General features: G+C 55.0%; 7 protein-coding genes across 7 annotated transcripts; 5 read left to right on the top strand and 2 right to left on the bottom strand.

Annotated features, from left to right (window-relative positions):
- Positions 1-8,141: 8,141 nt before the first annotated feature.
- IUM83_09230 (Nucleotide binding protein) lies at positions 8,142-11,603 on the top strand (the record flags this gene model as incomplete). Its single annotated transcript, XM_067933657.1, has 2 exons — positions 8,142-8,376; positions 10,618-11,603. The coding sequence occupies 2 exons, from the start codon at positions 8,142-8,144 to the stop codon at positions 11,601-11,603; spliced, it is 1,221 nt and encodes a 406-aa protein (XP_067799901.1).
- Positions 11,604-14,917: 3,314 nt separating this feature from the next.
- IUM83_09231 (WRKY transcription factor 19) lies at positions 14,918-15,640 on the top strand (the record flags this gene model as incomplete). The annotated part of the gene is made up of 1 exon (XM_067933658.1): positions 14,918-15,640. One exon carries the CDS (start codon positions 14,918-14,920, stop codon positions 15,638-15,640), a length of 723 nt encoding a protein of 240 aa, XP_067799977.1.
- A 511-nt stretch (positions 15,641-16,151) lies between these two features.
- Positions 16,152-18,005, bottom strand: IUM83_09232 (uncharacterized protein; the record flags this gene model as incomplete). Its single annotated transcript, XM_067933659.1, has 1 exon — positions 16,152-18,005. The coding sequence occupies one exon, from the start codon at positions 18,003-18,005 to the stop codon at positions 16,152-16,154; it is 1,854 nt and encodes a 617-aa protein (XP_067799975.1).
- Positions 18,006-18,777: 772 nt separating this feature from the next.
- Positions 18,778-20,460, bottom strand: IUM83_09233 (uncharacterized protein; the record flags this gene model as incomplete). The annotated part of the gene is made up of 1 exon (XM_067933660.1): positions 18,778-20,460. The coding sequence occupies one exon, from the start codon at positions 20,458-20,460 to the stop codon at positions 18,778-18,780; it is 1,683 nt and encodes a 560-aa protein (XP_067799976.1).
- Positions 20,461-21,627: 1,167 nt separating this feature from the next.
- IUM83_09234 (Phosphatidate cytidylyltransferase) lies at positions 21,628-22,974 on the top strand (the record flags this gene model as incomplete). Its single annotated transcript, XM_067933661.1, has 1 exon — positions 21,628-22,974. One exon carries the CDS (start codon positions 21,628-21,630, stop codon positions 22,972-22,974), a length of 1,347 nt encoding a protein of 448 aa, XP_067799974.1.
- Positions 22,975-23,365: 391 nt separating this feature from the next.
- Positions 23,366-24,691, top strand: IUM83_09235 (uncharacterized protein; the record flags this gene model as incomplete). Its single annotated transcript, XM_067933662.1, has 1 exon — positions 23,366-24,691. One exon carries the CDS (start codon positions 23,366-23,368, stop codon positions 24,689-24,691), a length of 1,326 nt encoding a protein of 441 aa, XP_067799956.1.
- A 491-nt stretch (positions 24,692-25,182) lies between these two features.
- On the top strand, positions 25,183-26,148 carry IUM83_09236 (uncharacterized protein; the record flags this gene model as incomplete). Its single annotated transcript, XM_067933663.1, has 1 exon — positions 25,183-26,148. One exon carries the CDS (start codon positions 25,183-25,185, stop codon positions 26,146-26,148), a length of 966 nt encoding a protein of 321 aa, XP_067799972.1.
- Between the last annotated feature and the right edge of the window lie 51 nt (positions 26,149-26,199).

Here is a 26,199-nt window from a genome sequence, read left to right on the forward strand (position 1 = left end):
CGACGGTGTGGTGCAAGCGATCGGGAGAGGCGACATCGTGATGAAGATGCAGACCCCGCGCAGCGTCAAGAAGGGTGTGCTCACGAATGTGTGGCACATTCCCAAGTTGTCGCGCAACCTGTTCTCCGTCGGCAGATTCACCAAGGACATCGGGCCTGTGACGTTCGAGAGCGACGGGTGCTTCACGGAGACGAAGGGTCTCAAGTGGAAGCTCGGCGCTCGCGAAGACAAAGGGCTGTTCAAGATGAGCATGACACCGGTGATGCCTGACGAGGCCAATGTGGCAAGCTCGAAGGATCGCAAAGGGGACACCACGTCGTACCTCTGGCACCTTCGACTTGGTCACATTGGCCATGGCGGTCTAGACGCCATCGTCAAGAAGGGCTGCGGCTCTGGCATCGACATGACGTCGGTGAAGCAGTGGGAGCTGTGCGACGGATGTTCACTCGGCAAGCAAACGCGAGTGAGCTACATGAAGTCGTCTCCAAACCGTGCGAAGCAAGTGCTGGAAGTGGTTCACAGCGATGTGTGCGGCCCCATGCAGACGTCTACGTTTGGTGGCAAGCGCTACTTCGTCACGTTCATCGACGACAAGTCGCACTTCTGTGTGGTGTACTTGATGCGGAACAAGTCGGAGGTGGCCGCCAAGTTCGCTGAGTTCGTTGCGTTGGCTGAAACGCAGACCGGCAAGCGTGTGAAAACGCTCCGGAGCGACAACGGTGGCGAGTACACTTCGCGCGAGATGGCCAAGTTCTGCAGCGACCGTGGTATCGTGCAGAAGTTCACGCCGCCGTACACGTCACAACTGAACGGCGTGGCGGAACGGATGAACCGGACGTTGGTGGAGTGTGCGCGCTGCATGTTGGAGCATGCCGGGTTGTCGAAGGGTTACTGGGGTGAAGCGGTGGTGACAGCCACGTTCCTCCGGAACCGGTGTCCGACACGCGCCATTAGCCACGACAAGTCGCCGCACCAAGTTTGGACGGGAAAGAAGCCACTGCTGGCGAACCTCAAGGTGTTTGGTTGCCACGCGTACGTGCTGGTCCCGAAGGCGAAGCGGTCCAAGTTTGACGCCCGGTCGGTGCGTTGCCGGTTCCTGGGGTACTCGGAGCACGAGAAAGCGTATCGGTTTGAAGAGATCGAGAGCGGTCGCGTGTTGGTGAGCCGCGACGCGCAGTTCATGGAAGACGTCTTCGACGGTGGGAGACGCAAGTATGCTACGAAGGAGGTGGTGATTGGTCTTCCAGATGAAGACGATGAAGATGCCACGGATGAAGAGACTCCGTCCGAATCGGATGAGGACGGCAGTGAGGATGAGGCTGCGCGGAATGAAGACTTCGAACCCGGCAGCAAGCGACACCCGCGGACGCAATCACTAGAAGAAGCCGTGGAGGTGCCGAGGGCCAAGCGATATGCGCCGCAGAATGGACGTTCCACGCTGGATGAGATGTCTGCGGCGGCCCAAGAGAGTCAAGATTTTGAGGCTGCGTACGTCGTGGATTCAGTGGGAGAGATGCCGACTACGTTCAAGTCGGCGATGGAATCCAGCGACGCAGCCAAGTGGAAGGAAGCATGCGACTCGGAGTACGACTCGCTGCTCAAGAACAAGACGTGGGAAGTGGTGCCACTGCCGAAGGGACGCAAGGCCATCGGCAACAGATGGGTGTTTCGCGTGAAGGAGAACCAGGCTGGAGAGGTCGAACGGTTCAAGGCGCGTCTGGTGGCCAAGGGGTTCTCGCAGAAGTACGGCATCGACTACGACGAGACCTTCGCTCCAGTGGCCAAGTTCACGTCGATCCGGGCCGTGCTGAGTTTGGCCGCCAAGTATGGTCTCAAGTTGCATCAGATGGATGTGAAGACGGCGTTCCTGAATGGCGGCTTGGACGAAGAGATCTACATGGTGCAACCGGACGGCTACGTCGATGAAGACCACCCGGACTACGTGTGCAAGCTGAAGCAGTCACTGTACGGGTTGAAACAGTCGCCGCGCATGTGGAACAAGACCATCGACGAGTTCATGCTGAAGCTGGGGTTCACCAAGTGCGAGTCCGACCATTGCGTCTACGTGAAACGCGACGGACACAGCATGATCTTCGTGGTCATCTACGTGGACGACCTGATCCTGGCCAGCAACGACGACGAGCTGATGGAGTCGACCAAGCGCGCACTCAGCAAACGGTTCGAAATGACAGACCTCGGCGAGCTTACGTACTTCCTCGGCATGGAGATCAAGAACGACTTGGAGTCCGGCAAGGTGACGATGCGGCAGACCAAGTCTCTCAAGTCGATCCTGAGCAAGTTCGGCATGCAGGACAGCAAACCCGTGAAGGCGCCGCAGGATCCAGGACTCAAGTTGACCAAGAACATGTGCGAGGGTGGCTGCAAGCATGAAGACACGATGAAGAACGTGCCGTATCTGAGTGCTGTCGGCGCGTTGATGTACCTGATGGTGGCGACGCGTCCGGACCTGGCTGCTGCAGTAGGCGTGCTGAGTCAGTTCGCCGCCGACCCGTGTCCCACACACTGGCAAGCCCTCAAGCGTGTGCTCCGGTATCTGCAAGCCACGCCCACGCATGGCATCGAGTTCTCGAAGGGCGGAGTTGTGTGTGGCTACTCGGACGCAGCCTGGGCTGGTGACATCGAATCGAGAAGAAGTACAAGCGGCTACGCGTTCATGATGAACGGCGGGTGCATCAGCTGGAGGAGCAAGAAGCAGCGGACGGTGGCGCTGTCATCTACAGAGGCGGAGTACATGGCGCTGTCAGAGGCGACGCAGGAGGCGGTGTGGCTCAAGGTGTTTCTGCGCGAGCTCGGCGAAATGGCAAGCGATGAAGCAATCAAGATCTACGAGGACAACCAAGGCTCCATCGCGTTGGTCAAGAACCCGGAGTTCCACAAGCGCACCAAGCACATCGACATTCGCTACCACTTCGTGCGTGAGAAGGTGGAAGACGGTCAGGTGGTGTTGGAGTACTGCTCGACGAAGGACATGCTGCCAACATCATGACGAAGGCGATCACTTCTGTGCAGTTCGAAGTTCTGCGACACAAGCTGGGGATCCAAGGCGCAGCCGACGTCGAGTCGCGTGGGAGTGTTGTCAAGGGATCGCCTCGACCAGCTGCGGTGTACCAGTAAGGTACCGGTGTGACCTTCACTCAGTGGTGCCGCCATCATTCGTGTGATGATGGGACGAGGATTACGGGACGCTGATGATGGGACGCGTGGGTACAAGATTGTGGGTACAGGATGGGCATCTACGTGGCACTCGCTGATTGGCTGAAGGACCTTCTATCCAGTTAGGAATCCAGTAGAGTGTATCCAGCAGGAATATCCAGTAGGCTTAGAGGCAGCACGCAGTTCGCGAACTAAGGACCTAAATCAATCACTTTGCATTCTGACATCTAGTGCTCAAACGACCTTCCTTTTCTCACCAGATCGACGAGCTTTTTCCTGAATCGTGCTTCGCTCGACCCGACAGATATTCTGCGACGAGAGGTCTTTCCGTTCGTAGGGAACTACATGGATGGGTACATCAAACAGTCAGCACCTCATGTTGCAACGGGTGGCTTCTTAGAGCTATTACTGTACCTTCGCACTGTCGTTTTGCAAGACGCCGTGCTGCTTCGTGATGTGCACCCTGCGCACAAGCTGTGGAGTCACCCCTTGTTTCAATCCCGAGATTTCGATGAATTTGCTTCAAAACGGAAGGAGAAGATGATAAAGGAGAAATCGCCCCAGGCAATACATGAGATTGCTTCTGACTTGATGGACTACCTAAATCAACAGCATCAGCAAACGCTAGAACATATTTACAACAAGACAAACGCAATTGGGACATCAATTCGTAGTTTGGCAGGTGAATTCAAGCAACTTACATCAGGCGCCGCTGCCGTTCGACTCACCGTTAACTGGGGAGACACTGACGCATCAAATCCGGTGTCTCAGCCGCCCACCAGTCGACCTCTTCTCCCCGCATCGTATATAATGGTGCGGGCTTTAAAAACGGTTCACCAGGTCTGACAGGAATGGTCGCTTGGAATACAGGGCGGTCTTGCCGGGAGGGAACTCGTAGTACAGCATGGTTCTTCCTGGCGAAACACCGCAGCTGAGAAACGCTTTTACTTTCGACGCAAGCGAATTATTGATCGGGTCCTTGCTATCGTGCAACATCAGAGCGTTAGTCACGAAGAAGCCGTTTGTATGCTTGAAGCACTACGAAATCAATCACAGCTTACCCTGAATGCATTGAGTGATAGCCTAAAGAAAAGTACATAGTCTGTGAAACAAGTTAAATGCCATACATCACAGTGTTAGTAAATGCCCACCCCGCGAATGTCCAACTTACTGGTGCATAATTTACCATGTTGTCGTCGTGGCGCCGCCTCGCACAGGTTGCCGCACTCGCCCGCCGCCTACGCGGGGTCATCACCTCCCTGACGCGGCACCGCCTCGCGCGTCTCACGTGACTTGAGGGCTCCCCAGCCGCTGTCGGATTGCTGAATGCGAGTGGACGATAAGCGCCCCACGGATGGGCTCCAATACCGAGGGGGTATCTCCGGTCCCGACCGGACGCCGTCCTATAGTGAAATCCAGGCAAAGCCAGACGAGCCGACGCAGCTGATATACTTGATTTTGCAATTCGACGAGGTTTTATATAAATAGTTTTTTTTTGTTTTTTGCATGCCATTTGCGAGCACAGGACAACATGGCCAATATGTCACCCTTTCGCTGCTGGGGATCAAATGCTTGGTATCGCGCAGCAGCACTCGAAGGCAGCAGTGCAAGGACATTTGGAAGTACGGGTTCAGCTCGCAGGCGGGGTAGCCGCGAGCCTCGAGTCGCGTTGAGTCGAGTCAGAGTCTCAGCAGCTGATGGATGCCCCGTGCTACAGCGGTATCTGCAGTACGTCCTGGCGGTGGTGCTGGTCTTCTAGAAGAAGAACCCGTGGGAGCAGTGGAGCTTGGTGGCACCATTTGCCGGCAGCATCTCGCTGTTGCTAGTCAGCTTCAGTGTGCGAGGCCGACATCAAGGAGATCGCTCGCACCGGAGTGCTTAACAGTGGGTGCTTGCCTGTAGGCCACAAAATAGACTGACCGGTCAAGCTATTGTAAAATAATCTGACCAGTCAGACTATTGTAAAACAATCTGACCAGTCAGACTAATCTGTATAAGTGGTTACACAAAATAGACTGACCGGTCAGGCTATTGTAAAACAATCTGACCAGTCAGACTAATCTGTATAAGTAGTTACACAAAATAGATTGACCGGTCAGGCTATTGCTATCTGGGACCTGTGCATACTAAAACACCGTGTGCAACGTGCGTGTATTGGTTTACAGATCCTGTGGTATTGAGTAAGTCTGCAGTGTTGTGCTAAACGCCCAGTATGCACCCCGGCGGGTCTGTTCTTATCTGCCGCAGCCGTTCATACTCATACCAGATACCACTATCATCTTGTCAAATCAGGTAGTCTTTTCGTAAAGGCGTTCAACGACATGCCAGACTTGATGAGTTCTAGCTCGAGCTTCTCTCCTGCGATTCATGGGTAATGCTATCACTAGCGGCTATAGCCTTATAATATCGCTTTCAACGTAGGTAGAATCTTGATTCGGTGGGGTTCTGCCGCCAATTAGTGCCTAGGCGCTTGTCGGCTTCAGCTATTGACATCTGACCTCCTATCCCGTCAGTATACTCTCGCCACAATTCTACCACAGGTCGTACAGATCTGCTCAATTTCACAGGTGTACTGCTAGTTTCGCCACAGCGCGCCACACTGCTAGACGGTTGAGTATTAGTACAGATCTCAATATCCGAAGTATCACCACCCTCAATATTTTCCCAACGAAGAACAAGTCGTTTTTTAGAGGTCTCTGATCGAGCCAACTCCAGCCGCCAATGCATCAATTTTTCCGCTCAATGCTTCAAAGTTTTCTTTCAGCACCGCTGCTAGCTGAGGTACGACCGATTCCAGAGTATGAAGTTCAGGTGTAACCATTGAAGATGTTGTTGTTGTCACTTCCCTCCGAAACGAAGCATACTCCACTGAGCTGAACAGGGGATGTTTCCACAAGCGATGGTTCGGATACTTTTCATGTAAGCTAACAGAGTCCAGCAGAAAAATAACCCGCATATGTCTGAGCATCTTGAGGAAAGCACCGGCGGCAATTTCAGTTTTGTCACTGGCAGCAATCAACTCCTCCGACTTTCGACATCAGGAAACACAAGGCGTTGTAGCTCATTACTGGGAACGACACATGCACATGCAGCCAATACGATCCACCTTTCGTAGGGAACCCCGCCAAAGCTCGCATTGCCTTTTTAGGCAACGACGTCAAGTAGCAGCCCTCCATGCGAGTTGCGTTCCATCTGCCAAGGCGGCGAATCTGCTCCTCACTTGCTCCGTAAGTCTCGGCTAGCCTTGCCCCCGACCCACGATTTGCATGCGTCCAAACAGTTGAATTGATACCACAGGCGTCACAGGCTCGTTTAATTCGATTCAGTTGTGTGTTGTACGGCATATCTTTAGTTGTGTTAGATCCATTAATTAGACGAATGTCATACCACTTTTTCCGACACGACACATCTGGAAAGGGCTCCAAATCGATCTGCCACCTCCAAAAAAGATGACACGCCACAGCATTAAGAGGGCATATCAATTCCGTTTTGCATCGCAGTGCTGCACCATACTCGATCCTGCCGTGCTGATTCGTCTCGCCACGATTCAATAGAATAACTAGAGGCGTGCACAGCTGAGGCCCTTCGTCCGGTCGTTCCACTCTTAACATGTCAGGTAGCTCGATAAACCGTCGCGTTTCTACTACGAATGGCCAAGAAAAAAATCTGCTCTGTCGCGAAGGGCATCTCCATCATTGTCCGACATCCAAAAGTCACTTTATTGATTCATATCCTCCACGTTGTAGCCGTCCAAAATGGTTCCCAGACCCCGATCTACATACTGCGTGCGCTTTCGCTCTGTTTCGTTCCGCTTTAAGGTGTCAAATAAATCATGATACGCTTTACCACGCGGGTGAGGATGTGAGTTAGTTTTCAAAGACTGCTGCAGTTTGTACATATCGATCACAGCTTTGGCATACGCTTCAATACTCGCTATTCCCTTGACCATTTTCTCCTTTCTTCCGCTTATTCCCACGAGGAATAATATATGTTTTGAGGAAAGTCACTAGCTTGCCTTCGTAAACCAAAACTACCATCATCATAGTTTTTCATTACGCGCCATTGCTTGATCTCAGATTGCTTAGGCGCATACTGCTTCGTTGTGTTTGACGGACGCGATGCTACATGCTCCAGCACAATGTCAGAAACAACATTCGTAATTTCCTGCGCGTTGGACACCGAGACTCGAGTATGAGCATCCATGAGGTTGACTTGCTTGTTGCGCGTGGTTGGCGTTGAGCGAAAGTGGAAGGGGGAGATTTTGTTTGACAGGAGCGACTATCATTTGAACACGACGCCGATGCAAATACAGAAGGTATTTTGCACGGCTACGCTAAAATCCCCCACAGATCATTGGCCCGGTCGCTGGACGCGGTCCGCCTCGTCGGGAGATACCGTGTGTTATCCGAAGGTACCCACTTCAGATAATCCAATTATCTGAGAGACGGTCCAGAGACGTTATAGAGACAGCAAAATGACGGCGTCCCTCATCCACTTCCGATAATGTTTTGCTGGCAGCAGTAGCTTCGCAATACGTATCGATTTGGCCATTTTCTGTCGCATCATTTGCAGGTCCAATAAGAGCGTCTCATCGCATGGCAGCAAATCTAGCAGCAAAAGTGAAAAATATAACCGTCGAATGCTCAGTTGCTACCAGCGCCAAATAGTTGCAACTCCACCGCACAAACAGCAAACAGTGACTCTTTAGCGCCCGCATCCAGCCCAGAGCCAAAATGGAGGTTAGCGACGAGGAGTTGTAGGCGTGTGGCACCAGCGACGATGATGAGGTCAGGTGCGAATGCTTTATTCTACTCCAAGCACCATCTTACTTGTATTGCCTTCTACGTTCATAGGCTTTCAAGAACTTGCTGGTTGCCCACGCGAAATAGTGCTCTTGCCATCTGAAGCTTTCCAACCCACTTCAAAGTTTCATCCAGCATGGAGGTGCCCCGCCAGTATCGAGCGGCATGGAACTGTGGGCCGTGGTGGACGTCGCGCATTGTGTCCTGTGCTGCTTCGACCTGTCGGCGCTCGATGCCGTCCTGCGCTTCGTCCAGGCGACGCCGGAGCTACACGGCTATCTGCAGGACAGCTCCCTCTGGTCAGAGCTGCTGGCTCTGCACTTCAAAGCCCAGCGCGTCCTGGAGCTGCGCTTCCTGGCGCTGCCTACCCGAGGCTGGGACTGGACTAGAGGCGGCGCGCGTGCGTCGAGGAGGAGTTCCTGTAGTCAAAGGGCGCAGTTTGACCGGGCCGTCAGGTGTTGGAGGGCGACATCGGATACATCAACGACGTGGACGGCCGGCCGATGAACGACATCGCCTTCCCGACTTGACAAACCACTACGTGGGCGCAGCGCAGGGAGTTTTCCGTCACGCGGGCCGCAGTCTTGACGTCCCGTCGTTTCACGGCCGGTAACCCACGGGGTCCGCGGCGGCGACGCCGGCCTTTGACGCCGGCGTGAAGTAGCTCATCCACTGTGTCGGCCCGAGGATCACGGCGCCCAACTGCTTCGAGCTACTGGCCACGACGTACGAGAACGCCATGAGTGCGGTGCTGCACGAGGAGTTAACGTGTGTTGATATCGCCTCGCCATCGAGTCCTGACTCGCGAATTCGAAGTGGATACTGAAAAGTCGCAATCGTTGTTCGAAGATAAGGCGCCCGCGAGTCTAAAGCAATCATTTCATCTGGGACGTTTGTGTCAGGACTCTTGCAAGAAGTGCTGGCAGCAAATGCGGGAGCAAATCGGCTTCGTTTGCTCCCACGAAACGTTTTCGTTTGCTCCTGGACTAGTTAGCTCCTTGCAGTGGAAAGAGTTGGAGGTATTCGAAAATTCTCTGCTGCGGCAGCAATTTGCTCCCGCGGTGGAGATGCTCTAATATCGCAGTGCGGGTAAGCATCGCACAGTAGCTGCACTACTTCTGTGTCACCCGCTTCGGCTGCAGCGCATAGACCCAAACCCAGCGGAATCTGCTCAGTCGCATCGCAGTTTAACATCAGTAGAAGCATGGACAAATCTCCGATTTCTGCTGCTTCGACCAACTCGTCTTCCAGTCATCATCCGGCAAAGCATCCACTCCGCCACTTCGTGATAACCATACGCTATCGCCACATCAACTGTGTGGTTCGACCAAAGTTCAAAGTCACAGTTCTCTTCGAATCACTGCACTACGTCCAAGTGTCCGTTCACCACACCACAGCCCCATCCATCGCCGCATTCGTGCAGCCTTCGCTGCGGGTATCGCCAAACCACTGTAAAATACCAAGTCGACCTCGCCCCGCTGCGCCATCCATCTCTTTCTCAGTCCAGCGGCGAGTCTCACCATGCACTTGATTCAGTCGTTGAAACTGCAGCATAGATCGTCTCCGGCATTAAAAAGTTGCTGACTGTTTTGCACACGTGCCGATAGTGCCTTGATGCGTTCAAGAAAGATGAACTCAATGCACAACAGCTCATCCTAACGTGGACAAAGCCAAAATTGTTGTCCGTGAAAATGTTATCTGTCGCCGTGATGTGATCTCTAAAACTTCAATTCACGGAATACCATCGACGAAATGTCAGCGACGAGTTTTGTATATCAGATAGAATCATAGAGCTTCTACGAATGATAGCCTTCCGCGCCGAAGCCGTAGAGCGAGCAGGGCGCAGCGGCGCCATCGGCCACGCCGGTGGTCAACGTTCGTACCCGTCATTTGGTACATTTAGTGATAGCACGACTCTTCGTTTTTCTATGACTTCGTTAACATCGGATCTTTAATTTAAAAAAATATGACCCGTCCATAGGAATTACCGCTGGAAGCCTTAAAGAGTCTCAATAGCGCTACTTTTAAGATAAAACCGCCCTTGACCCCCAGTACGGATATGCGGTAAATGTGAGTGCACATCGAGCCGCAGCAGGTTAATCACCATGAGAACGACCTTGGCCGTGTAGTGATGCATGTGTGGTGATTTCTTTGCCTACGCGAAGCGAATCAGGTGACCTGATTCAGGTCAAAGAAACGAATGAAAGCAGGAAGCGTTTTCAAGTGCGTGCCTGGCCAGACGTGTCGCCGCTACACATCTGGGATCCTGGGCCAGGAAAATCACGTTGAACCCCGCATCATTTGCAGAGACTGGGACGAAGGGACATTGGACATTTGATCGCCCAAACATGCGGTGCTAACCTAGATTCCCTGTCAGAGTACAGGATCATGTGTGCAGCTGAATTTGCAACTCTATAAAAGTACTAAGCGCATGAACCATGGATAAGCCTCGCTGATCACTCTCATACGCATCGTCAATTGCCCCCTGTGTTACCAGCCTCTGCCATCCACGACACCAGAACGATCTTTTCCCGGAGAGGGAATGGGATTTGAAATGACAAACACGACATGCCTCGTACGCGTGGCCCACGCGCGAGTCTCACTGAATCCCCCACTTTCCAATTTCATTGCCAAGCACCAGCTTCAACTTCGTATCGCACAACCAACACAATGGTCAAGTTCGTTCTCATGGGAGCCGGGGGCAACGTCGGTGGCGCTGCGGCCGATTTCGCCGTCGAAATCGCCAACCCCGAGGACCAGCTCGTGTTCGCGAGCAGCACCCTCGACAAGATTCCAGTTGAGAAGGTTGCGAACTGGCGCAACAAAGGCGTCGAGGTCGTGTCCGCCAGCTACGACGACCTCGACAGCATGCGCAAAGTGTTCGAGGGCGCGGAGGTTGTGGCCACCATCTCGACGTGGCTGATCGGAGACCGTCGCCGCAACCAGATCAAGAACGCGCTCGACGTGGCCAAAAAGATGGGTGTGAAGCGCTTCTGCTACACGTCGGGCGCAGGTGCCGGTGTGGACGCAAAGACCGAGGAGGACATTCCGTACCTGCTGCGCGACCACCACTACATCGAGCAGCTCGTGTACGCGTCGGGACTGCAGTACAACATCCAGCGCAATTGCCTGTACGCCGACAACATCCCCATGTACTTCGCTCCGTCCTGGAAGTTCTGTGGTGACAAGTGGCTGACCAACAGCCACGGCCAGAAGGGCTGCTACGTGTCTCGTGATGACTGCGGCCGCGTCCTGGGTGCTCTGCTGCTTGGCAAGGGCGAACCGAATACGGTGTACGAGATCACTGGCCCCGACGCTGTCTCGCACGAGGAGATCTTCGAGTTCATGAGCACCGAGGTCGGCTACAAGGGCGAGATGGTGGATATGCCGGACGAGGAGCTCCAGAAGTGGTGGCTGGACCGCGGGCTGCCGAAGGACGTGTACGGCGATTTCTCGCAGCTGCCCATGAAGCTCTGCATCGGTGACCTGTTGTGCTCCGGTGAAATGGTTGCAAACGGTTGCATGACTCCAGCATCGGATGCAGTGGAGAAGCTCACGGGTCGTAAGCCCACGAACTGGAAGGACGCCATCATCAAGTACAAGGACATCTTCCCGAGGTCGGACTAAGCGCGGCGAGAGAAGCACGAAGTGTGTATCACGTTTTGTAGTGTCCAAATAAACAGGTCACTCTCCCTTTTACGCGTTGAGCGGGCTTCTGGTAGATTTGATCGATAGCTTACATTCAAACTCACGGTTGGTAGTTGACGTGCAGAGAATCACTGCCAGTTATGAAATCTACATGTAGTTCACCTGACAAAATCCTAACCATTCCGTGATCGCAAGCTTCTCTAGCGCCCTAGAAGTATTGTGGAGTCATACGATCGGACTGAAAGTAAAAAATAAACTGGGAATGCATTCAGTACTAGCAGTTCGAGATGCGCCAGCGACAGCCACCGCTGTAGATGCGCAGGTGAGGGAGATCTGCACCCTTACGGCATGTTTCACCCAACCGAAGGTAAACGGTTGCGCCAACGCAGCTATAGGATACTACGAAGGGTGAGGCAGGGTAAAGGTCAAGTTCGAAATTGATCCAGCAATTCTTCGAATGCCTGCACCAGGACAAGTTCTTGACTCGTTTGCCCCAGATACCAAACACTGTGAACGTTATTGTTGCAATTGCTTGCCTTCCACTGCTGAAAGTAAGAGTTGCGCTTAAGTCTTATGAGTCCAAAAAAACAAGAACTTCCGTTGATGTCCAGAAGCGCACCGCGACCGATGATGGCAGAATCAAACTCAGCAAGCAAGGAATGCCCCCCGAACGTGTGATCCTTCAAGATGATCGCGGTGGACTCTGAAGTTGAAGCACGCTCCACCCGAACGCATTGGGTGGACCTGCCACCGTTCGCATCAGCATTGATGTCGGAAACGGCGCATCAAGTCTAACGCTGGACAAGAATTGCAGCGGATCTTCCTATCCACCTTCTTTCCGAGGTGAAAGGCGCGTTGCGATGGCACTTTTGGGTTCCACCCCGTTATGGGGCGACTCCCCTGGATTGTTAAACGACGCTCCGGTCGAAGAGGTTCCGCCAAAGGCGCTCGTCAGCGGGGCCAAACGCCACCCCAGCTGAGCTCTCTGCAGCTACGTCAATAACGGATTGAACGGATCCGCTGGTCACAACTCGGCCGTGGATATTCTAGAGCGTTCTCCGACGTTTTGGCATGCGCGTAGACCCGCTGACACGACAAAGGACAATGATCTTCTCACGTATCACCCCCTTGAACCCAGCGAGTTCTTAGTGCAGCTACTATGGACACTCGGACATCAGTGCTATCTCCACCACTATCCTTCTTTTTCGTTTGTGCCCACTAAAATCCCAAGCAACGGAGCCATCCGTGGGTGGTTCCCAAGCGATTCATTATGAGATCTGATCAGAACTCACACGTGGAGTGTGATATGCTTGTCAGACGAGTTCAGCCCGAGCTCATGTGCCCCGTTGCGCCGCTTCGGTTGTCGACGTCGGAGCGAGTATCCGGGCATTCTTCGATTTTCGACTGGAGATATCGTCGACAGGCGATCTGTGCCGCTTCCTGGCCCGATATCTCATTCACCACGGGCGCACATAACGGAGTGTAGATCTCGGCCGCAGCTTTCTGGCACCGCTCTGCAATGCAATGCATTGAGTCGTACGGAAGCAAAGACTCTCTTGGGTTCTGGAATGTACTTGCACGAATACGCGCCGCGTGCGTTGCTGTGCCGAGTGTGCGCACGGCAGTCTCCGGATTTTTAAACAATACTACGACTGTGACAAGCAGCAGGGTTTTACTTTTCGCTCGTGTGCAATGTTGACCGCCGAAACGATCTCCGAGGCTGAACGCCTGTCTGGTTGGTCCGCCCTTCAAGTCCTTCGCTGAACTCTTGGAAACCACCGCCGAGTTACTAGTCGACGCGTCAGAAACTGCCCTCACGCGGCTCGAGGAAAGGTCAGCGCGCCTCGACGAAATCAGCGGCTCGGTTGTGGGTCCTGCACCCTCCGCTCTGCGGTTGAAGCCTCGGCCGAAAAGATCGTTTCTCGTCGGCGTGACAGCCGAAACCCGAGAAAAATCCGACAGGGTTCGCCCTTTGCAGGACGCGAGCACTGCGCTCCTCGAGCTGCTTGACTCCGACAGCCTCTATAGCGCTTGACTTATCCAAGCAATCGTTAAATTTGGATGCGCCTTCGGTGCGAGTTGGATGATACCATGAGGACACGGGATCATGGGGGTCTTGCGCTGCGACTATGGTGGTGTGGTATGGTACGCTCGTCTTATTCCGGTCGCGGTTGTTTGCCACCTGATACCGAAGCCATTCCTGCAAAGACTGCGAGCAGATCTCATGGGTAGGAAATGTGACTTACATGACTTGTGCGTCAGCTTTTACAAAGCTGTTCGTGCGGTCGACAATGCGGGGGAACTATTCTTCGTTTTTCGACTGGAGATATTGCACAGAAAGGGTCGCGGATAACAGCGACTCGCCCTCTCTCTCAGCTGCACGTGGCAGCAGCGCAAGCCCTCGAAAGTAATCTCAGAGTGCGCGAAGGAATGCGCGCTCGCGCGTCTTCATCGACACGTGGTGCTCACGGGTGCCGCGTCCGTGTGGCAAAGGCGACGTGCCCATTGAGAGTCCCTAGTAGCTAGGATCCTCCACCCCACGTGTCGTTTAGAGCTTCACCACCAGCGTCAATCGGACGACCACAGTTGCACCTGACTTCAAGTTCAGTTTCGTGCCCCTTCGTGCGCAATGCGCAGTTAATAGCAAAACGGCGCACCTTGGTCCTTCCTGCGCCTTGCGTCGGCCCCAGGCAGCCTGGTCCGCCCTGCAACCGCGCCTTCGTCTTGCAGACTGACCACCGCTCTCGTGTTGCATGGGGATAACGGTCCAGGAGCGCACCAGTCGGCGCGTCAGAAACTGCTCCCTCTGAAAGGGAGGAAGGGCTCCTCTGGGGCGCGGTGGCTGCAGTCCACGCGTTTGGCTGACGAGGGGGATGTTTCTGGGGAGATCCCGCCTGAAAGAGATCGTGTCCACGCTCCTTGCATCGCGCAGTGCCAGCTCGAAAAGCTATCGGACATGGGGCATCGTTTTCTGAGTCCAGGTGGAGAGTGGCTGCACATCGGGTAGGCTGCCTCGTTCTCGCGATTGCCGCCGTGGTGCTGACCCTCTGACGCCACCTAGGCCTGGCGTCGGCAAAAAAGGCCGGCGGCAACGGATGACGCATGTCAAGTGGAATATTCCGTGCTCAGCAACGCCTCTTGAGCCTGTTCGGCCACAAGACAGGCACTAACGCGATGGTAACCTTCCAAGGGGGCAGGAAGCTCTCGGTGAACGCTCGAGTCCCGGGCTCACCCAGCTCACATCCCAATTTCCCCACTCTCCACCAGGAGTACAAACCCCCTACATCACCACCATGATGTCCTTCCGCACATTCCTCCCTCTGTCCCAGCCCAGCTTCGTCGAGATGCCGCAGTTGCTTGGTCTCAAGCCGATCACCAACCCGGGGCTGTCCAAGCCGGTCAACAAGTGCTCTCTCAACTTCATCCTCTCGAGCGAAAAGACCATTGCGAAGCCAGCGATGCTTCCTTCGTTCCCTTGGACGTCGCCGCAGCGAGGGTCTTCAAACAAGACGTTCGCGCCGGTCCTGGCCCCTCCATCGGGTCCGTCCAAGATCGCAAAGCGCCGCCGTCTCCAGAATGTCAGCGTGTCCAACGGCAGCACGAAAGTCTCCGGCAAATCTGAAGTGGTGCTCGCCAACGGCACCGTCGTCAAGAAGGGCAGCAAGTACTGCATGGTCGAAGGCTGCACCAGCCGTGCCAAGCACGCCCGTCGCTGCTGGCGCCACGGCGGCTCTGTCAAGTGCAAAGTCCCGGACTGCGCCAACCGCGCCAAGACCAAGGGTGTGTGCTGGTCGCACGGCGGCGGCACCCTCTGCTCGTTCAGCGGCTGCACCACCATCTCGGTCTCCAACGGCGTCTGCTGGGCTCACGGCGGCGGCAAGCGCTGCGCGATGGAGGGCTGCGCACGTCCGGCATACGAGCGCACCGAGCACCTGTGCACGCTACACTTCGAGGAGAAGCAGTACATCGCCCAGGTGCACAGCAACAACGTTCAATGCCACCAGCACAAGTGCTAATACCCCGAGTCCTTCATGACCGTATCCTGCGGCCGATTTTTGAGGCAGCCCCAAGCTGCTGCCGACAATTTTCAGAACTTGCTTCGAAGCACCTGCATACGTTTTGAACAATTGCACACACACACAGAACTCCGTCGTGAGTACACCCAGAAATTCCACACGTAAACCCCACAGAGCTAAATAATCCAGAGGGATGAATCAATAAAAGTGTGATCGAGTTCAGAGAAATCGTGAATGGCCATTTGGTACTTGTACACACGAGCAGACTGGGTAGCCTTCCACGCGAGCTGGTTAGCGGAGAGCCGCAATCCTCACTTTTAACACGAATAATCTTCCATGAACTCGTGTTCCTTGATGAGCTGAGGTCGCATGCGTATCATTTGCACTCCTCTATTGCTGCATCTCTAAAGTAGACCGTGTGCTCTGGTACTCAGCTGCAGCATTCTGTCGGCAACTTGAAACGAAGACGCAACAGAGCACGTGGGTCACGCAAATAACTGACTGAGACTTACTACGCCTCTCCACGTAAAATTGCTTGCTGCTCCTCAAAAGTGCCAAAGGTTTGGCGGAAAAGTGGGTGGAAGAAGGCCATCCACTCGTCATACGGAATACGCTTGTTCTTGGTGTTTGGCTCCGGGTGGTCGCCGATATCCTCCCCACCACGGAATTCATGCCAGTCGCAGCCAACAAACTGGCACATGTTTCGGTATCCCCAGCGGAATCGCTCCTTGGGGAAGATCTCCAGTATTACCGTCATCGGGCGCGCCCACAGCACGTTGACGAGGCCAGCGCCGTGCATACTAATGATCATGTCGCTTTCGATAGTAGTCTTCATCTGTTCCACCAGCGTCAGGTTCACGTAGTCGATGGATTGGAACTTCACATTCAGGCCCTTGTACTCGAGCCGCATGTTGCTCATCACCTCGTCCTCGTTCACCCACACGCGACTAAGCGTGCGACCGCCGTACGGCCGACGGGTAATCACCGTCACGATCATGGGGCGAATGGTCGTCAATCCGATCTCGCGCTCCACCTCCGGGGTCACGTTCAGCGTCAAAAGCGACTTGGAGCGGAACGTCTTCATCAGCTGCGACTCAAAGCACGGCTCGTCATTATCCAGGTGCTGCATCATCGGGCCGGAAAACTCGTAAGGAGAAACCAACACATCTCCGCGGAAGTGCAAGCGCTTGCCGATAAGCGTCGATCCGTCGATGATCTCGTGGTGCGGCGCCAGAATTTCCTGGTGCAGCGCGTCGATCGGCGACGGGTATCCTCCGTCCAGGTGGATTACGCGGGTCTTGGTGACGTCCCATCCGAGCGCCTGGAGCATAATCCATGCGTTCAGTGCGTTCGAGATCTGGAAGAACGGATTATGGTCGTCACGGCGTGCAATGAGCACCACCGGGTCCTCGAACACGACGGTCTCATTGCCATCGGGGGCCACGAGCGGGTTCTGGACGAAGTCCCAGGGCGAGCGCTTGTTGTTCTCCGGCTTCCGCGGCGAGCAGATGGAGGTCATGGGGATGCCTTCGCCGGGCAGCCCCATGAGCGTCGGGTACCAGATCTGCTCGGCCCTGCGCTCCTTGTCGCCCGGCAGCTTGCGGTAGTGGTTGGCCAGCTCCTCGCACGCGCAGTTGATGAGCCGCGGGTTGAAGTTGAACCGGGGGTCGTGTCTGCCGCCGTCCTCGGCCATGCTCTTGATGGGCGCGTTCACGGCCACGTCCACCAGGTCCAGCATGAGGTTCTGGAAGGTGGTGGCCTTGAGGCCGCCGCCCACGCGGTACGTGGAGACTCTGGTGGCCTGCTGGGCGCTGACGGGGCCCTGCTTCCGCCGGTCCCAGCCGCCCTTGGGGCAGAAGTGCCTGGCAGCCTTCTGCACGGCCGAGATGATGCCCACGTCTCTCTCTGCGTAGCACTTGTTCTTGGTCTCGACGTTGCTGTAGTCGTGCGGGGGCTTGGTGCGCTGCACGACGCGGCGTTTCAGTTGCTCCTGCTTCTTGAGTTGCTCCAGTGTCTGCTGCGCCACCACGGGCGCCGTAGTGGGGGTAGCACTTGGCGCGGAAGTTGCCGTTGCCGCGGCAGTTGCCTTCAAGTTGCCCGAGTTGCCCTCGACGTCATTCGCCGCTGCCTTCGTGTAGCCATTGTGACGCGCGGGCCCGCGCACGCTGAGTCCTGATTGGCTCTTGGCGCTGGTGCCGAAGCTGCTGGTGGCCGCCGACAGGTCCACGACCCGCGCCACCATCGAGAGCGCGCCCAGCAGCAGCAGCACGAGCGCCAGCGTCTGGATCTGGCGCCGGCGAGCGCCGCACGGCGCGGAGGGGGACACGGACACGTCCGTGGAGGGCACCGCGTCGGCCTTGGGCATGGCGGGGGGCGGGGAGAGCGACGGAATGCTGCGCTGCTGGCCGGTCCAAGCCGATGTGTGTGCGTTGGCTCGGAATAGAGGAGGCTGGAATGTGGCGACCGGCGATTGGACGAAAAGGCTTTCGGCGAATCGCCAACGGTGACATGATTAAACGCGACATGACGACGGGTTGATGTGTTCTGCACTGATCCAGCTGGGCCCCTCCCTTCTGGCCGCACCTTGGACCCGGACGTGGTTGGCTGGCGGCCTCGACCTGTTTCTTAGGTAAGTGCGTGTAATACGTAGCGCAGGCTGTTACATGCATTGGCCCGCTGGTTTTGGGAGGCTTGTGTTGGGCGACTTTCGCCGTCGTCGGACGATGGGACGGCTGGCGTCGAGCAGCGAGACGAGAACTGCACTGGGATTTGCACAAATTTTTTGACGGCCGACTTCTTGAGGCTGAGAAGCTTCAGGTGGTCTACGGTTCATAGGTGGATATATTGCATCGTGTGTTGTGCATTGAGCGTCGTCTGTTGAGGCCGTCGTGACGAACTGCAGCTAACATGTACGTACACGTAGCCTAGAATAGCTCGAAGACGAACTCGAGACCGGGTGGTTTAACTTCAACAATCCTGGCATGATGCACACCCTGCTCTAGCGCTGGAGACGCGCTTATATAAGCCAGCAAACGTGTCTTATGTATCCTAACGTTAGTCAGGTCAGAAAGATGACCACAAGCAGACTGCTTGAAGCAGTGCGAATGTCCAAGCAATATATATTATCGGCGAACAACCTACTCGCCGCGCAGTACCGCCTGCTGCTCCTGGAACGCGTCGTACGTGCTGTTGAAAAGCGGCTCGAAAAACACCATCCACTCGTCGTACGGAATCATCTTGCTCTTGGTGTTTGGTATCGGGTTCTCTCCGATGTCCTCACCGCCTCGAAATTGGTGCCAGTCGCAGCCCACAAATTGGCACAAGTTCCGGTACCCCCACCGGAATCGCTCCTTGGGGAAGATCTCTAGTATTACCGTCATCGGGCGCGCCCACAGCACGTTGACGAGGCCAGCGCCGTGCATGCTGATGATCATGTCGCTCTCGACGGTGGTTCTCATCTGCTCGGCCAGCGTCAGGTTCACGTACTCGACAGAGCGGAACTCCACGTTCAAGTGCTGGTACTCGAGCCGGATCCTGTCCATGACCTCGTCTTCGTTCACCCACACGCGCTGCAGAACTCGGCCCCCGTAGGGCCGGCGGGTGATCACTGTCACGATCATCGGACGAATAGCGATAATTCCGATCTCGCGCTCCATTTCCGGGGTGATACCAAGCGTCATTAACGATCGAGATCGAAAAGTCTTGAACAGCTCCGAATCAAAACACGGCTCATCATTATCGAGATGCTGCATCATAGGACCGGATAGCTCAAAAGGAGCGAGCAGTACATCGCCACGGAAGTGAACGCGCTTGCCGATAAGTGTAGAGGCTTCAATGAGCTCGCGGTTTGGTCCCAATAGTCCCTGGTGGAGTGCGTCGATCGGAGACGGGTATCCACTGTCAAAGTGGATAACTTGAGTCTTAGTGATATCCCACCCCAAAGCTTGAAGCATGATCCACGAGTTTAGCGCGTACGAAATTTGAAAGAATGGGTTATGGTCATCTCGACGGGCGATGAGCACCACGGGGTTCTCGAAAACAACAGTCTCGCTGCCGTCAGGTGCCATCGTCGGATTCTTCACAAAGTCCCAGGCCGAGAGAGTGGCGCTGGGGGGCCTATTAGGTGAGCAAATCGAGGTCATGTGAATTGGAACCGAAAAAAGCGATGACTTCCAGATTTGCTCGTCGCGGCGTTCCTTGTCACCCGGCAACTTGCGGTAAAACTCCGCTAGCTCATCGCATGCACAGTTAATAAGCCGCGGGTTAAAGTTGAACCGCGGGTCGTGCTTGCCGCCGTCCTGCGCCATATTCGCGATGGGGGCATGAATCTTCGCGCCGATGAAGTCCAGCATTAGGTTCTGGAACGTGGCGCTCGTGATGCCTCCTCCAACACGAAAAGTCGACACCTTTGTAGCCTTGTTGGGGCTCACGGGCTGCTGCTTGTCGTGGAGCCAACCTCCATTCGCGCAAAACGTTTTGGCAGCATGCTGCACTGCGCCAATAATCCCAATGTCCCGCTCCATGTAGCATTTACCCTTGATGTCTGTGTCGTTGTAGATGTGAGGCGGACGAGTACGCTGCGTGACCCGGGCCTTGAGCTCTTGCTGCCGCTGCAGCCAAAGCGTGTGCTGGGCGTTGATCTGGCGCACGGGGACGTTGAGCTCCTTTGGGGTAACGATGTCAGCGGTGCCTTTGGATAGGTCAACCACGCGTGACACCATGGACAGCGCGGTAACCAGCAGCAACACGAGACCCACCGTCTCCTGCAGGCGTCGGCGGGAGCCGCAGAGCATGACGGTCGGCACTTTGTCCTTGATCATGGTGGTGGCGCAATTGAGACTGGCGTTGAGGTTGTCGGTTCCCGTCGAAACCAACGGGGGGTTGTCGGCGGTTGCTAACCATCCCACAGCGACTAATGCGATCATGCAAAAGTATCAACCGCTCACCAAACTATCCTTGTTGCTTCGCAGAACGGAGGAGACAATGACTTCACATTGCACAATAGCTTTTCCAGGATTCCTGATCGTATCGTGTACTTATAGCACCAAAAACACCCAAGCGGGAACTCGGCCAAGCTTTGACGTCCGTACAGTAGCCCTTGTCTTACACACAATGTGGCAACGCACGATAAGGAGGACTTGCACGCGTACGACAACGATGGCAGCGCGGGGGCAAGCACCAAAGATACTTTTCTGCTTGGTTTCCAGCTAGAGAGATGTATGGCAACGCAGTGCCTACCTAGTACGTACAAGTACCTCATGAAATAGGTGACGGTAACGGTGGGAGCAAAGCTATCAAGCTGCAGCCTTCACTTGATCACATATTGGAAATTGATTTCATACCGCAGTGCGCCGACACAAATTAACTGCGGTGGACGGACAACACATATCAACAAAACAACCGACACTCACGCACTCTAGCAGCAGGTTTTGTCTTCGTGCAGCTCGCCCCGAGCGAACGAAGCAGCATTGACAAGGCCATTGTCGAACCTAACTACTGTACTTGCTATATCCTGACACGTTGCCATCATGGCCTGCACAACAATACCGCCGCTGCATAGGCGTTCACAAATGTTGCATTTGCTAGTTAGGCGCCTATGGCGATGGCAGCTACATATCCAGCAAATTCGAGCCCAGTGGCCGATGTCCATCGTCTGCAACTGCACTTCCCATGCACCCGACGATTTTGCAGCATACCGACTGAAAGCTGATGTTACGCCTTTATTTACGTTCAGCACATGCAAGAGCATTTTAGTTTACTTAATATTTGTATCTTGTAGGTGCTCTTAATTCGGAAGAGTAATAACATTGAATGATGGTTAACCCACAAACGTTCTACCGCAACTTAAACTCGTCATTCGGCAACTTAGGCGCAAGATTACATCTAGAAACGTCGTGTGTTCGCACACAGTTTTTACCGCAAAGAGGCACGAAGAGCTCACAATCGAAACTCTCGCCTTGTGCACACCCCACTTCCACTTGGGCAAGATGCAGCGCACTTCCGCTCTCCTGACACTCTTCCAGCTTCTCCTGGTGGCTGCAACAGTCTCTGCAGTCGTCACCCCCTCGGACATTGCTTCGTCATCGGACTCCTCATCACCTGAGCTGCTGGAGAAGACGTGGACGGTCTCAGGTGCCAACCTCGACAAGCTCCAGCTCCAAGTGGCCGGCAACGTGTTCGTGGACTACGACAGCTCCCTGCAATCCGCCGACGGAGTGGCCGCCAAGGTCGTGATGCGTGCCAGCACGCCGAAGCTGCTGGAAGCAGTGGACGTCACGGACATCGGAGGGGGCAGCGCTGCCGTCGGCGTGGACAGCGGCGTCCGCCTGCACTACAAGAACCAGCGCGCACACGTCGAGGGTCTCGTCACGACGCAGATTTTACTGGGCAAGCCCAACGCACTTCGCTCCATTAGCGCCACTAACACACAGAACGTCGTGCTCGGAGAGAGCGTCGTTGTGAACGACGACAAGGCGGCAATCCTGCATTTCTCCAACCATGGAAGTGGACACATCTTCGTCGAGTCTGCTGCCGACAATGCAATTGACGTGCAGTCGGTCGGCATCGCTGTCTCCGGCGACGGTGGCGTCCAGTTCCAGGCCACGTCGCTGAAGGTTGCTGAAGAGTTGGTGGTTTCGTTGGTCGGATCGGGCCACGTTGCTGTGCTAGCGGAAGAGAGCTTCATTGCCGGCAAGGTCGAGTCTGCTGTCGCAGGGACCGGTAAGGTCTTTGTGCAGACACCGAGTCTTCAGGTCGAGACGCTCGCAACTGAAATTGTGGGAAATGGCAAGGTTTCGTATGCTAGCTCTGGTTCTTGCGGCACTGAAAAGATCCGTCTCGCTGCTGAAGGATCCGTGAACTCGGCGTTCATTGTGTGCAAGAACGCCGATGTGAGTATTCTCGGAACTGGTGAAGTCGTGCTTCAAGCTACAGAACGGCTATCGACGACACTGCTGCTCACCGGATCGGTCAAGTACGTGAACGGACGTCCCAAGTCGATCCAGACATCGGGCCTCGTGCTCGAGAACAGCGTTCAGCCGGCTGAGGCCATCCCTTCTACCCAGTATGCACCTCTCAGTCCGCCCAGCCGAGCTGCCACGAGCGTCTTCCTGACCGTTGAGCCTGCCGCTAATAACGACAGCCCCTACATCCACGTGCGGCCGGTGCTCGAGCCATCCATGACGCTTCAGAGCCTGAGTGCATCGCTGCCTGAGAGCATGAGCGCTCTCGTGCTCTTCGAGGTGGCTCTCGCAGCCATGGCCTTCGTCGCCTTCTCCGCCTTCAAGTTCAAGCAGCGCCGGATCCGCAGCAAGTACCAGTCGCTACTCCCGTGATCAAGCAGAAACGTCCACACACACGCGCTCTACGAATTGTATCGATATGAAGTTTAGCACAAATATAACATGATTTTTTATAATTCTCTCTCAACGTGCTTAGTTTTTGCAGGATTCCTTGCAAGATTCCTTCGCTTTCGTAAGTTGTATATAGCTTTTCCGGCCAAGTCGGCGTAGATATTTTGCTATATCTTGCCAAGCGGGACAACTTCAACTTTTTTAATTCAGGTAGATTTGAAAAATGAGTTGCCTATCAAGCCAGTTCCCTTTTGCACCAATGAAACACCACGATGAACTTGGCGTGGCACACTTTTGGATGAGTGTATCCATAGTTGCATAGACTCTTGTGACTAGAGTCTAGTCTTCATCCTGGACTGCATGGGTCTTTGCAATGGAGATTCTGTCCTCCACGAGTGCGTCGGGCTTGGAGATCAACGCCACCATTGCAGCCAAGTCGAGGGTGCCCCACTGGGCCGTGGTGCAATGCGAGGCCGGCAGCAGCCCATCCTGTGATGCCCAACGGGTGGACGCCGTGCGCGTCCAGGGCAGTCGCGACGTGTTCATCCGCTACGAGGCTCCCGAGGACGATCGCAATGGCAGCAATGATGTCGCGAGAGTGCGAGTCATCAAGGGGAATGTCCACGACCCAAAGGACGTTCTGGTGCGGCTGAGTACCACGGGCGGTCTCCTCACGCTGGACATCACAGCGTCCAAGAAGACGATAGAAGTGGTGCTGCTACAGAAGGACCAATTGCAGCGCGTGGAGAGTCGAGGGTCGGGCGACGTTGTCGTTGAGGGCAATTTATTGGCGACAATGGGCCCGGGATTGTCCATCGCTGTTCTGGGCACTGGCAACTTGTATGCTACGACCACGGAGACCGTGCTGGTGGACACTTTGACGCTGAATTCCAAGGGCGGTGGACTATTGCAAGCGTCCTTCGCAGAGCTCCGAGTGTCCAAGTTGATAGTGGAGTATTACGGGTCCGGGGACGTTGCACTGTTCATTGATTCGGACAGCGATGTGGACAACTTGTCGGTCGTAGCGGAGGGATCGGGCGATGCGTGTCTGAATTGGGCCGCAGCGATGTCAGTGAACCAGTTTGTGGTCGAACAAGTTGGAGCGGGCGACTTGTCGGTCGGGCCACGAGGATCTTGCCAGGCTGCGAAGTATTCGATGCGAGGTTCGGGTCAACTTGATGTGGGAGCTGTGCAGTGCGACAGCGTAGATGTCGATCTGATGAGCAGTGGTGACGTTATCGTGCAAGCTGCCAACTCGCTGGCTGTCGAAGGTTATGGCAATGGAGATGTGAAGTTTGCTGGCCAGCCGCCACATGCGTTCGCTAGCACGGGCTACAGACAATTGAAGCTGATGCCTGTCGAGAGCTCGTATCTTCCGGCAAGTTGCAAGCGCCATAAAACTCCGGCGATCAAGGCTAAATACGCTTCTCTTTCGAGTGGTGTTTTGACGTCGACGAGTCCTCGGAACGTTGGTGTTGAGCTGGACTCGGCCGAGAGCAGCTCATCTATTGCCGTGGGGACCGATGCAGTCGGCTTCGTGTGGAGTGGCATGAATCGAGACAAGGACAGCATCGTCCCGTTGGCTGCAGTTGTGTTTCTCGTGGCGATGGTGCTCCGTTGGTTTAACAACTCTCGCCGTCGAGCACGAGAGGAACAACGCCAGCCCCTACTTCGTGCACAACGGCGCGTATATGTATGAAAAGTGTCGTTGTTATCAAGAAAGCATGCAGCCAGGCGGTCTAGTATGCGAAGAATTATCAATGAATTGAATAAGGCGGACAACTCGCCATGCTTCAGAACTTGCGGTACAGTGCCAAAAATGCAGCAGGCACGGTAAATGCCCTGATCGCACATCAAATCGCAGCTGTTCCTCACAAGTTATTCAGCGGAGACCGTGTCAAGTCTGACTCGTCGAGACGTGCAGCCGCCTCGCTCCACCCCAGTTCGACAATGGACGACATGATTTCCGGCGGCGTAGCTCCGTATTGGACGGTGCATTGCACCCCTGGTTCGAGTCTGTGTGACCAGGACCAAGCTTTCGATATTACTATCACGGGCAGCAACGATGTCGCGCTTCGGTACGAGGCCCTGGACACCGTCGGCGATGGCGACGTGGCTCGAGTCAAGGTCAGAGGCAGCAGCTCTTCGGAACCGCAGAGTGTTGCGGCTCAATTACTGGTAGTCGATGGTCTGCCGGTGCTGCAGATTTCAGCTACGGAAGAGAAGCTCGACGTGGTGCTACTGCGCAAGGAACGCGTGCAGCGTGTGGTCAACCAAGGCTCTGGGGACGTATCAATCGAAGACAGCGTGCTGGTAACAAGTGGGCCGAGCTTGACGATCGGTGCGGTTGGTAGTGGGGATGTCTATCTAACGACTTCGTCGCCAGTCACGGTGGACGAACTTACGCTCAGTTCTCAAGGCAGTGGCCATCTTCAAGGCCTGTTCTCGGAGTTCGACGTCAAGACGCTGACTCTGAAGGTTGTTTCTTCAGGTGGCGCTACTATTCTGGCTGAATCCACAGGTACTGCAGACTCGCTGACGATGACAGTCCAAGGCTCTGGGTCTTTATGCCTCAGTGCAGATGCCTCGTTGGAGACCAACCACGTCAAAATCGACAAGATCGGCAACGGAGGCATCTCGTTGGGACCACGGGGGTCATGTCAGGATGCCGAAGTGTCTATTGGCGGGTCTGGCACCATCGATGCTGGTGGAATCCAATGCCACAAAGTTAACGTTGATCTGCTGGGAAGTGGAAGCGTTATTGTGCAAGCTACTGGTTCGTTGTCGGGTGACGTCTACGGGAGCGGCCACCTGCGTTACTTCGGTGGTGCGCCACGCTCCATCGACAACGTGAACTACATGGGCCTAGTGGTTGCAGCGCCGACATCGCCTTCGTACCACCCATCAGGGTGCAAGGCGAAGTCGTTTCCGTTCCTCGTGTCGGCTACAACTAGCTCTTCGAATCAAGCGGATCGATCTGTGGCCGGCGATGAGTTCGACTATGACTTGACGATCGACCAGAGCAACATTATCTACCTCGCAGGCATTGTTTTCGTCGCGGCGCTGGTTTTGCGATGGTTTAACGAGTCTCGCCGTCGCGCGCGGGAGGAACAACGCCAGCCGCTCATCGGTGCTCAGCGCAGAGTATACGTATAGGTGTAAGCAGCAAGTACTGCAGTTGTTGTTGAGGATAACACTAGGTACTGT

Source organism: Phytophthora cinnamomi (genome assembly GCF_018691715.1).
Source record: "Phytophthora cinnamomi strain GKB4 chromosome Unknown Contig3, whole genome shotgun sequence".
Taxonomy (NCBI): domain Eukaryota; phylum Oomycota; class Peronosporomycetes; order Peronosporales; family Peronosporaceae; genus Phytophthora; species Phytophthora cinnamomi.